General features: G+C 41.7%; 1 protein-coding gene across 2 annotated transcripts in view; it reads left to right on the top strand.

Annotated features, from left to right (window-relative positions):
- Positions 1-14,369, top strand: part of LOC121920950 (protein bassoon-like) — a 167,193-nt gene that overhangs the window by 115,247 nt on the left and 37,577 nt on the right. The window contains exon 4 of one of the 2 annotated variants that reach the window (XM_042448291.1): positions 6,083-6,451. The exons of the other annotated variant lie outside the window; for it this stretch is intronic. Coding sequence (XP_042304225.1) covers positions 6,083-6,172 — 90 coding nt within the window. The 3' untranslated portion in view covers positions 6,173-6,451. Of the gene's footprint in view, positions 1-6,082; positions 6,452-14,369 lie in introns of those variants that run through there. 2 annotated transcript variants of the gene reach the window in all.

Genomic DNA, 14,369 nt, shown 5'->3' with positions numbered 1-14,369 from the left:
CCTCCCCCTTAGTGTCTACTTGTCACCATTAGAAGGGTTAACTTGCACCACAAGCACTGTTTTGGAAATGTGGCAGACAATGCAACTTTCTCTGTCTTGGGAGAGCCCCTTTCCCTCCCACCCCATTACTGGCAGTTGTGGGTGCATACAGATGTCTCTCTTTGGGATTCCTTAGAGCAGGGGTAGGCAACCTTTTTGAGCCGGGGGCCAGGTTGCTGTCCCTCAGACAACTGGGGGGGGGCCGGGGGGGGGGGGGGGGTTAAGCTTCCACCCTCCGGGGGTGGAGCCGCATGTCAGGGTCGGAGCTTCCACCGAAGCCCCGGGGGGGAGGAGGAGGCGTGTGCCCGCCCTCTCCTCCTCGGTCCCTTCCTTCGGCCAAATAGGCTCCATGGGGCCCTTTTGGCCGAAGGGGAGGGAGGCCAAAGGGAAGGGCTTGGGCACCCGTCCCAGGCCCTTCCCTTCAGCTCTTCCGTTCGGCTGAAAGGGCTCCAAGGGCCGTGGAGGAGCCCAGGAGGCGGCAGGCCACTTCCGCGGGCCCCTTCTTGGCCATGCGGCCCCAGGTAGGGTTGCCATAAGTCAGGACCTCCAAACCGAGACAAATGCAGGACAAATGTAGGACAACATTTTCAAATGTAGCGCACGTTTTTTAAAAATGGAGGACACACAAAAAAAATTGATTTTTTTAAAATGTTAATATAAATGCATGTTTCTTAGGCATGATCAAAATGGAGGACATTTGGGCATTATTCCTAGACAGATGGCAGAAATGTACTTCCCTTTCTGGCCAACTCCCCCTCCCCCCATTCCAAACAGCACATTTGGGCATTGAACATGGCTTTACTTAACATGGCCTCTTGCATATTTCAGAGGCTTATTCCATAACCAAACCCCTTGGGTTTAACACTTAGCATGGTTTAACATGGCTATGCATATTGAACATGTCAAGGTGGTTTCACCGTTCTTGCACCAAGTGTACTTCTCAGAAGTGTGTACTTGGTCAAGGGACTTTGGTTTTTCTTCACTGCGCATGAGTTTGTAAAAATCACAGCAATTTACATTGGCCTTGCCTCAAAGGCTTTCTGATATCACTATCACTATTAAAGAACCAAAAACACACAGAAAAGGCACTTTGGAAAGTCACACTCTCTTGGCTTCAGAAACAGTGCGTGCATGCCTCTGAAGCTGACTCATATCATTATCATCGTCATCGTCATCGTCATCATCATCACACTATCACTGTCAAAACAAGGGAGACTTGTTAGCATTAAAAGCACCCAAAACACACTTTGGAAGGTGACACTCTCTCGGCTTCTGAAACAGTGCCTGCATGCCTCTCAAGCTGACTCATATCATCATCATCATCATCATCATCATCATCATCATCACACTATCATTGTCAAAGCAAGGGAGACTTGTTAGCACTTAAAGCACACAAAATAAAATTTAAAAAAACCTTGATGCCTCTGGCCACTCACCACCTCCTCCTTCTGCTCCCCCTCCTCTGCCCCAGGCCGCGTGGCCCTCCTCTTCCTCCTCTGCGTGGTGGAGGAGGGGGAGGGCAGCGCAGTCGCGTGGTCGTCTGGCCCAGGAAGAGGTGGAGGAGGCGGCGGCGGTGGCAGGACCAGGCTGGGGCCAGTCCTGCCGCCTCCGCAGGCCGCCTCCAGCCCATGGGCCAGGGGTTGCCAACCCCTGCCTTAGAGGATGAAATTGTGGGCAAGGTGGGTTGCTTGCACTGTGGTGGTGCAGTCAGCTGCCAGGACCATTTTGTCCACAATGCCACAATCAATGGAAGAAACCCACAAAGCAAGACATTTAGGGAGACAGGGTGGGATGGCAGGGGCACAGGAGCAGGAGTAGAGTTAGGGGGAGAGGAGATGGTGCTGTAATGTGTCTTCCTGCCTTGCAGGAGGGAGCATCTTAACTTGAGCTTTTGTTGACATGTAATCTTCAAAGAGATTTTCAAAAGAAACAAACAGTTATTACAAGATTTTGGACTATGAACACCTGCAGCTTATCTGTTGTTGTTAACTACCATAAAGACAACTTCAATTTATGGGGACCCTAAGAATGAGAGACCTCCAAGGGTATAGCTGCACTGCAGAATTAAAGCAGTTTGGTACCACTTTAACTGTCATGTCTCTATTCTGTGGAATCCTGGGAGTTGTAGTTTGGTGAGATATGTGTCAGAGAACTCTGGTGCCTCTCCAAACTACAAATTATAGGATTCCACAGGATAGAGTCTTGGCAGTCAAAGTGCTGTCAAACTGCTTTAATTCTGCAGTGTGACTATACCCCAAGTCAAAGGTGTTTTTATACTAGGATAAAATAGTAGACGTTTATTTCACCCAGACATTTTCCTCCACATTATAGAGTTCTATACTTGGATTTGTCCACTCATCTGACAGGATTTAGCATACCTCATTTACAAGGATGGCCTCCTCAGCTCCCTTAACTACTTTTCTTGCTACAGCTTTCTTGCTTTCTTCAAAACTGAAGAAAGATAGATAAGAGACTTGTGGGATTCATTCTCCATAATTTGAGCACTCTTTTGTGGGAAGAGTTGCAGTCCCAGATGAATAGTTATGGTGCAAGTATCATCTGAAAATCTGCTTCTACAGTGATCATCAGTAATATAATTCTAATATTTTGAACTATCATAATTAGTGGGCAAAAAGCCTACATACTGATACACCGGGCAAAGTTAGGCTGCACTCTGCTGACATACCAGCAACAGTTCCTATTCAGGGAATACTCTGCAAATAGATTTTTCAGGTGATTTTGGAAGGGAACAGGAGGCCAGCGGTTCCAGAGGCAGAGGCAGTGGCATGACTATGTTAATTTTTAACATCATTGGCATGCAGTTGCTTTATCTGCTCCATTTTTTCAACACACTCACCTGGGAAACCTTGCAAGGAAACGAATGAATGGCTCTTTAATATTTACAATGATACTGTTGGAGACTGAGAGGTGAAGATGCAGATTGGCATCACAGTGCAGGGCTGTAAGTCAGCTGTTGACAAGTTAGAATTGCATGTTTGAAAGAAAACACTGAGACTTTTACTTAGTCTTCTGAATAATAAATGTGACTGCACAGAGGAACATTATGCAACCAACTTGCATCTTCAGTTTGCCGGTGTACTGGAATAGAACTCCATTCAGAGTCTGACTAAAAATTGATACAGAAAAAAAATCCAGTAAACAGTAATCAAAATGTTAAAAGGCTGGAAACTACATCAAGGCAGGAGGAAATAGATTATGCTGAAATGTAAGTGTCAACAAAGTTAATGAAATGAACATATCTAATAAAATTGGCTTTATGTTTCTGTAAGCATTTGATTTCAGGGATGGCCAATGTCTTAACTTCTATTAAAAGTTTCCCTGCTGCAGATTAAGGCTGAGATTTAGCATAGAGTAAATATAGGCCAGCATAGTCATAATGTATTCCAGTTGCAGAACCAATTAGAACAAGTGCCATGGCCCTAAGCCGACATCTTGCACAGTGATCAGTTAGTTTCCGGCCCCCAGTTAACAGTGAAAGGGAGGACTTGCAAAACTGTGCCAGCTCCATCATGCCTATTTTCAGCAACTGGTGGAAGGCCCTCTTCCATGTCCCAACTACCACTGCTATGCCTCTCAAGGAGAAAAGAGCAGCCAGCATCTCCTGGACTTAATATCCACTGCCATACCCTTTTTCTTGTGTGTCAGTGTTTTATTTAGATGGTAGGCCTGAGGGCAGGGGGTTGTCAAATTAATTATTTGTAAACCACCCTGGGAGTCTTTTTGGCTGAAGGATAGGGATATAAATACTGTACTCTATATAAATAAAATGTTTTCTTATGTTGTTTTCTTATATTTGCTTCTAACAGATATGCAGGAGGTACTGTGACTAGCTTTAGCATTCTTTGATCCAGGACATTTCAATGAGGACTTTTCCACTCCCCTTTTTGCATTTCCTTTTCTGAGCCAAATATTTTTTGTCACTCGTAGCTATTCTTCTTCATGTCACAATGTCCTAGCAAAATGACGTTGCATGCCACCCGTGGCACGCGTGCCATAGATTCACCATCATGGTCATAGGGTCATCATATTATTCATTTAGCTGAATTTTGTCTGGATTTTAAGCATCCAGTGGCTGCTTGGGCCATTACTTGGCCCACATTCCAAGCTTTCTTTTTTCTCTTTTTTCTTCTTCTTTCAAATAAGGAAGTCTCTAGCCTTTCTGGAAGCCATGCTATAAGACAATAAGGGTAGTACTATTGTTTTGCAGGTAACAAGCCTGCTACTGCCTTTTAGTGTTTAGCCTGGCTTGCTTCAAAGAATTTTACACTGTCCTAGTTCCGTGGGTAAATGTTCCAGATTTGGGGAGGGTTGGAAATCTAATCTCTTTATACAGAGCTAAGGTCTGTTTTTTACAGAACTGCCTGTATAGAAAGCATAGAAAGCAATGGAGCAGAGCCACATGAATGAATAAGGGGAAAATGCAACAGAACAAAGTACCCAGATAAGGCAAGGCAAAATGATACAATGCCATAATACAATGATTGGTATTTAAGGTGCCATGGATTCTGTTGGTTTTGGTGAAACAGACTTGATTTGACAATGTTCTTTATCTTTATCAGGTTTCCAGAAAAAAAACCCAAGTTTAAATTTAGGGGATTTTGTGGGGTTTTCGGGCTATGTGGCTGTGTTCTGGAAGAGTTTAAAAACAAAACAAGATGTTTGTTTTTCATAAACATCTTGGGAGCTAAGCTGGGCACTGTTAGGAAGAAAGGGGGAGCCAGGAGAAGACAAGAGGAGAGGATGGATGTATAGACACATAAGTAGATAGAAAGAAGCTTACTGAGCTAGACAGACACGTGGTGCACATATTTTATATCTGGAAAGTACTTTCACATAATAAAGAAATTATAAATTTCCCTTTGAAAGAACTATTCCACATTTAATTAGATGTATGTCCTGCTGTATACAAAGGGTGTTAAAATTAAGTAAATATACACATTATGTGTGTGTGTGTGTGTGTGTGTATTAGAATCCACCCCTTTCCTTTCTGTTATGTAATCCATAGCAAGGAAACAGTAAGTACTGGGTGGTGATGTAGGAGAGATTTATATTGAGAGAAACTGAAGTAAAATATGGGAAGTGATATCAAGAATTTAAATATTTCAGAACAACATTGTTAAGGAAGCTGAGAAACTATGCTTGGCATAATTTAACCAGCAGGGAGGGAATAGCTGTACACAGTCTTAGAAAAAGAGAAAACATGATATTTAAACCAGTGGATAAGGGAGGTTCCTTGGTATTATGGGCAGACAGGATTACGTTACAGAAGCAAACATGAATTTAGTAATTCATTGGATTGTAAACTGTATGGATGTAAAACTATTCCTTCCATCAGGAGGAAATTCTATGTATTATTGAGGAAGCATTATTTAAAGTTTTGGGGGAATTCTGGAATACCAGAACTATACTGGGTCCCTTCTGGACGCTGTATAGCAGGTGAGACCTGAATCAGACAAGGAAGGCATCTAATCACAACTAAATATAACTATTGATCAAGGGGGACCCTCCTAAGAGAAGCACAGACACAACAGATGCTTGTCATTCAGAAGAAAGAGCTCTTTATTTATGACCACAAAGATTTTATAACTTTACATCAGTATGAGCTTATGGGAATCCAGCTAATTGACAACTAACATGAAGAATTAACAAAGATACAAACAGCTTTCTGGTCAGCAAAAAGAATGCAGGTTTGCAATCAAGAAGCACTGCATCCTAAAACAATCAGGGTCTGTTAAACTAGCTTCTGGAAAGTTGGCCAGCTAGGAGGTTATTATTATTATTATTAACCTTTATTTATGAAGCGCTGTAAATTTACACAGCGCTGTACATGCAATCTTTTTAGTTAGACGGTTCCCTGCCCTCAGGCTTACAATTTTTGCAACATTTGGCACAGCCAATTCTTTCTCACATCTATCTTCTGTCTAACACGCTGCTATTGTCGGAAACTTTGGGAAAAGGGGAGCTGGCATGTAAGTTGCTATCAGTATGGCAATACAGTGGCTCTGTTTCTGTTTCATTCCAGGAATCTACTCTACAAATTGAAGGTAAACAGGCTTGCTCAAGGAAGATCTCAATTTGGATACCAGGTTACAGTACCTGTCCAGGGTCCTGAATCTTAACCAACATTAGAAAAAACCCCTTTTTAAAATTTGCTTCCTCTTATATTTCTACATATTACTTCCTCTCTCTGTCAGAGGAGAGCTATCCCATCTCCGCCTCCTTGATAAGAGTCACAAGGCTGTTCTATTCTTCCAGCTGTTCCATTATTTCTCCTTGTGGATCAGATTTGGAATCTATTCCTTCTTATACTGACTGTTCTTTTTTAAAATGATAATTTATTCCAAAGGTTGTGTCTTACATTAGGGACACCGCTGTCATTTACCCAGATGGAATTCATATCACTGTTCATAGTAACTGTCAATGGAATATCACTATATAGTAATATATCACATGAAGAAGCCAAGGTGATTACTGACAAAAGACTCAATAAAAGGAATCATATATTTATTCCATCTACAAGTTTCATGTAATCTGTGGCTGAATTAGCATTAAGGAAGGACTGTTTTCCATTTATGGGTGAATATTGTCGGCAAATATCTGGCGGATTGCAGATTGGGTCCATAACCTGCTGATATTTAGTGGATTACAGTACACCTGTGTTTTACATGGGCGTGGCATATGCTGCTTTCAGCATAAGCTGAAAGCTGTGCAAGAAAAGCCCCTCATGCACTCTGGAAGAAGTAATGGGATGTACGCCTGTGGTGCGTGCGTGTTGCTGCATGCCGCAGGTGCGAGCCCCATTACTTCTAATGGGGCTCCAGCACACGTGGAATTCTCCTTATGTGGAGGGATCTGGAACAGATCCCCACGTAAGGAGAGGGCACACTGTAGTTTGAACAATTGTATTTGAAGCATGAGAACAATCCTTTCAAAGACTATATCATGATGTAAAAGAAATGTTTAGATGATATTTTCTTAGTATGGAAAAGTACTGAGGAGACTTAATTACAATATGGGGCACATCTTAATTCCATTCATAAAATGATAAATGATTTTATAAGCTTTCTTAAGCACCAGTATTGTGGGAAAGTTGGGATATAAATGAAATATTATTATTAACAGTAGTAACTATAGTGGCCTGAATCCTATTACTAGACTTAACTAGGCCCCATACAGACAGACCAAAATAAAGCTGCTTTGGGTCACTTTGGAGGTATGCTGTTTAAATTATGCATGTGTACTAAGAGTCCGGAAGCTGTGCCAAAGCCACAATCCCGTCCTAAGGACTGGAGTGCAGTTTTGGCGCAACTTCCAGACACTTAGTACACAAGCATAATTTAAACAGCACACCTCCAAAGTGACTTGAAGCAGCTTTATTTTGGCCTGTCTATATGAGGCCTATAATACTATATATCCTTTGAGTCAATAGGGCTTACATATATGTTGACTCATCATGCAACATTTTATTCAGTGGGACATTACTGCATGGGACTAACCAACAGGAGTCAAGCTAATATTAATAACAACAGCCACAAGTAAAATAATACTATGGCCTGTTACAGACTGCCAAAATAAAGCTGCTTCGGGTCTCTTTGGAGGTATGCTATTTAAATGATGCACGGGTCCTAAGAGTCCGGAGGTCGTGCTAAAACCACACTCCATTCCTAAGCATTGGAGGGCAGCTTTGGTGCAGCTTCCGGATTCTTAGGATGCATGCATCCTTTAAACAGCATACGTCCAAAGAGACCCGAAGCAGCTTTATTTTGGCAGTCTGTAATAGGCCTATGTTTCAAATATCTTCTACATTGTGGATGTGAAAGTTAAGAACAGAAGTGGTAATCTAGCCACCAATATTTATAGGAAGCCCATGGATGTTAACTCTTTCTGAACTATGATGGCCACCTTTCTTTCTTTCCACCTTAAGAAGAATCTTTAAAGTTCAGAAATGCTCAGACTGAGAAGAAATTGCAGAAACCTAGGATTTTTTTCCCTATAAACAAGCTAACATTCTGAAGCAGCAACTACAGGATAAAGCATATCATTCAAAGCTTTTGAAACAGGCCGTGTATAAAGTAGTAGGTATGGGTAGAACTGAACTTTTAGAAACTAGAAACCAGGTAGACTATAAGTTTATTTCACATATTTATTAGGACTAAAAATTAAATATGACAAAGAAAATAAAACTAATCTATTTTTTTTACTTTAAAAATACAATATTTAATCTCTCTGAATAAAATATACCTGCAGTTTTTGCTTTGCACTCAATTTATACTGCATTTTTCCTGAAAATCATATGAAGGTGGTACTTGGAGGAGCTCCTTTATTTTGTGAGTTTTTACTATTAGTAAAACAAACAAACAAACAAACACTGATGACCCCCCCCCCCCAAATGATACTAGTTATTACGGTCATGATTTAATCAGTACAGCATCAGCAATATGCAAGGCTGATTGACAGGATTCATTTCTTCCCATATATCCCTACCACAGCCTTGTTAGGTAGCTTTTAATGAGAGTTAGGTGACTTGCCCAAGCAAAGTAGGGATTTGAACTAGGGTCTACTTCTCCAATTCTAGCATGCTAACTATGCCATTGTCTGCCTTTCTCAGACTACTGCTTATTATATAAATAAATGCTACAGTTTGAGTCATCTTACCCAGAATTTCAAAATCTAAAATATTCCAAAAACCAAAACATTTTTCATGGGTGGCTGAGATAGTGACACCTTTGCTTTCTGAAGGCTCATTGTACACAGACTTTGTATCATGTACAAAATTATTTTTAAAATGTTGTAGAAAATTACCTTCAGGCTATGTGTATGAGGTGTATATGAAACATACATTAATTTTTGGTTTAGACTTGTGTCCCATCTCCAAGATATCTCATTATGTATGCAGATGCAAATACAGCTTTTCCAAAATCCAAAACATTTCTGGTCTCAAGCATTTCAGATAAAGGACACACAGCCTGTATAAAAATGTATATAAGATGCACACTAGACTACTCAGATTTGGGGAACTGGAATGTGGCTTTGTTGAAAGTTGCTTGGGTCCTGTAATGGAAGAAAGGTATAAAATACATACATACATAAAACAGCACCTCCTATACTTGTGTCAGAGAGATTTCACAAATGCTCTTTGACAGTAAAATGAATTCCATAAGAACATGTCCATCCTTAGAATCATAGAGTTGGAAGAGACCACAAGGACCATCAGGTCCAACCCCCCCCCCCCCGCCAGGCAGGAACTCTCAATCAAAGCATAACCAACAGATGGCTATCCGGCCTCTGCTTAAAGACTTCCAAGGAGGGAGACTCCATCCTTATGCATCAGAGTGAAAAAAAGAATAATGTAGGGAAAAAAACATTCAGTGGTCACAACAGATGATGCGTTACATATTCTTTTCTTTATTAATATTTCATGAGGATGGTGATTTTCATAGTAATGATTCAGACTCTTATGAAAATATTGCAGGCAGGATATTATACATTTGTGAGTGCTGTAGTATTCCAAATTATTTTCTCTCCTTACTAAGGCTTTCCTGCTAAGTGTTATCATTGGTCCAAAAACATTGCTGAAAGAAATCAGTAACCACCTTCTTCATGTTACAAGAGGCTTACTCTGAGTATGATGTTGAAATGTCCACATCAGATACTCAAACAAAGATCTGTGTGAACTTTCAAAAAAACCTACTAATCATTCTGGCCAGAATCCTATTGGCGCAGTCGGCAAATGGTCCACTACAGACACTATTGTCAGTGGGCCCAAAAAGCACTGAGAGACCTATTGGCATTTCCCCAGTCCCTCTTGGGGTCACTTTGTAGAGCATCCCAAGCCATTTCCCTTTCAAACTTTCACCTGAAGTGTGAAACTTCAAGGTAGGGATGTAAAAACTTAATTAAAATTAAGTTTGTTTCAGCTAGTCTTTGTAATTGTTCCAGCTACAAGCACCCGTGTGCAGCTTGGCCATTGTTGGTGGGTGATGTTGGCAGATGTTTTAACATACTGAGATAATCAGGGCTAGCCTGAAGAAAGAGAGCCCTCCCTCCATGATAAATGTCATCCTTCAGCCTGCGAGAGAGTGAACAGGTAGGCCCAGCTCCACCAGGCTAGCCTGAAGAAGAGGAGCCTTCCCTCCAATCCATCTACCTTGGTCCAGGCCTCAGAGGGAGAGAATAACCACTGGACCTCATCCCCTTTCCCACCACCATTCCCTTCTCCTTTTGTGTCGTGTCTTTTAGATTGTAAACCTGAGGGCAGGGAACCATCTAATTAAAAATAATAATTGTAAGCTGCTCTGATAGCCTTTAGGGCTGAAGGGAGGGGTATAAATACCATAAATAAATAAATAAATAAATAAATAACCAACCAACCAACCAACCAACCAACCGTGCTGACTCTCAGAGGCTAGGTTGATGCAATGACACCTAAGGCTGTCTTGGAAATCTTTGTGTGCAAAGGAATTTTGCAGCACCTTTGAGACTAACTGAAAGAGAGAAATTTGTAGCATGAGCTTTCATAGATTTGAGCCTACTTATATAAGTCTACGAAAACGCATGCTACCAAATTTTCTCTTTCAGTACTAAAGGTGCTGGAAGATCCCTGTGCATACTGATTTTCCAGGGCCTGAACAGACTGGCCAGAAAAGCTGGCTTCTGGATGGTTTGAGGGCATGGAGTTTTGATGGCACACATCTCCAAAACACCTAGAAGCCACCCAGCTGATCAGATGGGAGCGGCTTCCAGGGGTGTGTTGTCTGGATGATGCAGGCCACCAGAGCACCTGGAAGCTGCCCAGGGGTTGCACTGAGGCCACCTTAACCAGCCCAAATAGGAGCAGATTTTTTCTGCTTCTATTTGGCCTGGCAGCGGAGGGCACTTTTGGGACTGTGGCATGTGTTTGCTGTGGTCCCAAGTTGTCTTTGGCAGGGGCCGCCTCAAGCCACCCCTTCATGGCCATCTGTTTTGGCCCTAACATGAGTATGTCTTTGAATTCTACCACCCTGGAAGTTTTACTTACTGTATATACTCATGTATAAGTCTAGAAATTTAGGTCAAAATATTAACCCAGAAAAACTGAGTTGACTTAACCATGGGTCAATGTAGGTACTGTATCTTAAGTCTTATTTAAAAGAAGGAACCATCCCCTGGTGAAAAGCAAGAGTATAATCTGTCCTAAAAGCACTGATTCCCTCTACTCTCTCATCCATCCAGCTTTAAAAGTAAGTACAAAGAGTTATGTCTGCTGGAATTTTGTAAGTTCTTTGACGTTGTTTTGCTTTGCCTCATCCTTTAGATCCTTTGCTATGTGCCCCTAAATTTTACCCTCAACTTATCCACGGGTCATAGCAAAATCCATTATTTTGGCCCCAAAATTTGCCCTCGACTTATACATGAGGTCGACTTATAGTCAAGTATATACGGTAGTTATACAATTGGTTCTAGATTAATTCCATCCATCCCTATGAGAAATGAGAATTGCATTTAACCATAGATTACAGGGGTAAAATCTTTGGAACTACATTAAAAAAATTATTTTTGAGTAGAAGAGTAGTTTTATCAAATCTCACTGTAGACTAGACATGAGTACAGGATTCTATACAAGGTTCCATATTTCATTTTTTGCAAATTAATTGAGTCTACATACAGTGCACCCACGCTATAGGCGGGCACTGCATACAAGGCTTCCCACTTATGCGGAAGCCGCACAACAGGAGAAAGAATGGCATGCACACCCACAGTTCACACACTCTCACTCGCCACAAGCACAAGCCCCATTCAATTAAATGGGACTTGAGCATGCATGTTTTTCGGCTTACACGGCGGGGGGGGGGGGGGGGGGGTCCGGAATGGATCCCCCGGGTAAGCCAAGGGACCACTGTACTCTCATAGTAAACCGGTGGAATGTGATGAACATGTTACAAAAGGTACAATGTTAAATCTGAATAGTAAGGGAGAGAAATGCATTTTAATATACCATGAAGATGACCTACTTTAACATTATTCATTTATTTATTTAGTGCTTATTTTGTTATATGTTGATGAGTATTGCCTTGAAATTGTTTATCTTAACTCATGACTGTAATCAGGAAGAGGAGGGCGAGGTGAGGGTTGTTCGGGCAGAGCTGCAACAGGAGACAAGGGAGAACCCAGGGAAAGCCGGTGAGGGAGGTGCATGGCCCTTGGGAAGGGGAATAAAAGGCGAGGAAGAGGAGAACATGGAGAGGAGGGCAAGACGCGGAAGAACTGGATGTGGAGAGGCAGTCCGAACAGGGACAGGGAAGGTAGTTGGGAGTTCTGGGGGAGAAGGCCGCCCAATGTCTCTACAAGGAAGGCGCGGGCTGTTAAGAGTCGGGGCCCACCTCAAGGTAAAGCTCCAAGACCCTAAAGAAGAGGAAGACTTTAAATACCCTCACAAAGGGGAGTGGTGTCAGAAGGAAGGGGGAACCCTGTAAGGAGAGTGGTGGGACCCAAAGGCTGAGCACTGGGAGCAGGGTTCTGAACCAGAGGAGAGGGATAAAACCGAAGTGGAAATCCTGGAGAAGTGCTTCAGCCGGATGGGAGAGTTCGAGGAGGAATCTCAATGAAGTAACTGGAGAACGCCTTTGTTTGAAGATTTTGTTTGAGGTGTCAGGACTTGTAACTTATTTTAAGTAAAGTTTGAAGCATTTGTGAGACGTGTTTGTGAACTAAGAATTAGTGTGTGTTCCAAGCACACGTGGAGCCAATGACCTAGTCAATAATATTATGGTATTTATAAATGGACAACATTTATAAGTGGACAACATCTTCTTGTGAACTTCAGGAACAGCATGTATTCAATGGCTTTTTGCATAACAGAGATAAATCACTCATTTTCTTCTCTCATTTGTACAAGCAAAAGAATACACAGCCTTGACATTCTACTGCAGAGATCATTTATACAAGCATTGTTTCTTATTATTGTCCTGGTAAGCTTGAACATAAGGTTATACTGCAATTTTGTACTACTTTTCGTGCTGTTTTTAAAAACCATGGTTACACATTCTGGTTTCACTTCAGTGTTACATTTAGCTTGAGTAGAAGACATAAAATCTCTGGAATTCCTTCTAGACTTTTCCATTAAATGGTCACATAGTTAAGGCATAGTGTACTCATATAGACATGCTTCCTGGAATACACCCACTGTTTCTAAAATCAAATGGAGAAGAATTCTTTTGAAACAGCATAATGTAAGGGTATGTGAAATGCTTACACTACGCACAGTTTTTCAGCTGTGTTCAAAGTTCAGGAAAAAGCCCTGATGTTTTTGTCCTAATCAATTATTCTGTGCAGTGTTGGCATGTTTTTTTTCTTGTGTGTGTGTGCCTGTTGTTTGTAGAAAAAGTAAAGCTTTCTGGGTCTACGCCTATCTTTCTTGCTAACACATACTTGCAACAAGCATTCCATCCCTGAAAAGCTTCAATATCAGTTGCTTTCACGTATGGTAAAATATCATGTATGTTTATCTGTGACTATCTCAGAAAAGGATTCCTGGGGTTCATAAAAGAAGATGTCGATGTGGTGTGGTGTGTAGAGAACTGATGTGGTGTAGTGGTTGGTGCATTGAACTGGGAGGTCCTGTTTCTAAGTCTCATTCAGCCATAAAATTCATTTGGTGGCTTTGGTCCAATAATTCATTCTCAACCTGAACTGCCTAATCTTGACTGATGGAAATAAATGTCCCTTTGTTGTTGTTGTTGTTGTTAGCTGCCCTTGAGTCTCTGAATCATGGCAACCCTGTGAATGAGACATCTCCAAGAATCCCTATCCTCCACTGCCTTGCCCAGATTCTGCAAGCCCCTGCCCATACCCTACCCCCCACCCCGATTGAGTTACCCATCTGGTCTGTGGTCTTCCTCTCCTTCTTCTACCCTCTACCTTTCCTAGCGTTTTATTGTTTTATTGCAATGACCCATGCCTTCCCAAAGTACGAGAGTCTCAACTTGATCATCTTAGGTGCGTTACAGACCGCCCCTTTGGGGCGGCTGTCAAGGAAAAAGCAACATGGGATATACAGTAAATGAAATAAAACATGTATGTGAGAGTCAGGGTGACTCAGCAGAAGCCAATTGAGAACCACACAGGTGTAAATGGTAATACAATTAACAAGTCCTAACTGCCAAGGACAAGAAATGCAAAGTGGATAATTGGACACACCTGACAATTGTTAAGTGGTCAAGGCTGAGATGATGAAATCATTAATTGTAGGATGAACCAAGAGAACCAATGAGAATGATGTACATGCCTACTGGGTGGAAACAGACAACAGTGGGTGGTACCATGCATTGACT

The sequence above is a fragment of the Sceloporus undulatus genome, chromosome 2 (genome assembly GCF_019175285.1).
Source record: "Sceloporus undulatus isolate JIND9_A2432 ecotype Alabama chromosome 2, SceUnd_v1.1, whole genome shotgun sequence".
In the NCBI taxonomy this organism is placed as follows: Eukaryota; Metazoa; Chordata; class Lepidosauria; order Squamata; family Phrynosomatidae; genus Sceloporus; species Sceloporus undulatus.
Note: the sequence above shows the minus strand (reverse complement) of the source record. Positions and strands in the feature narration are given on the sequence as shown.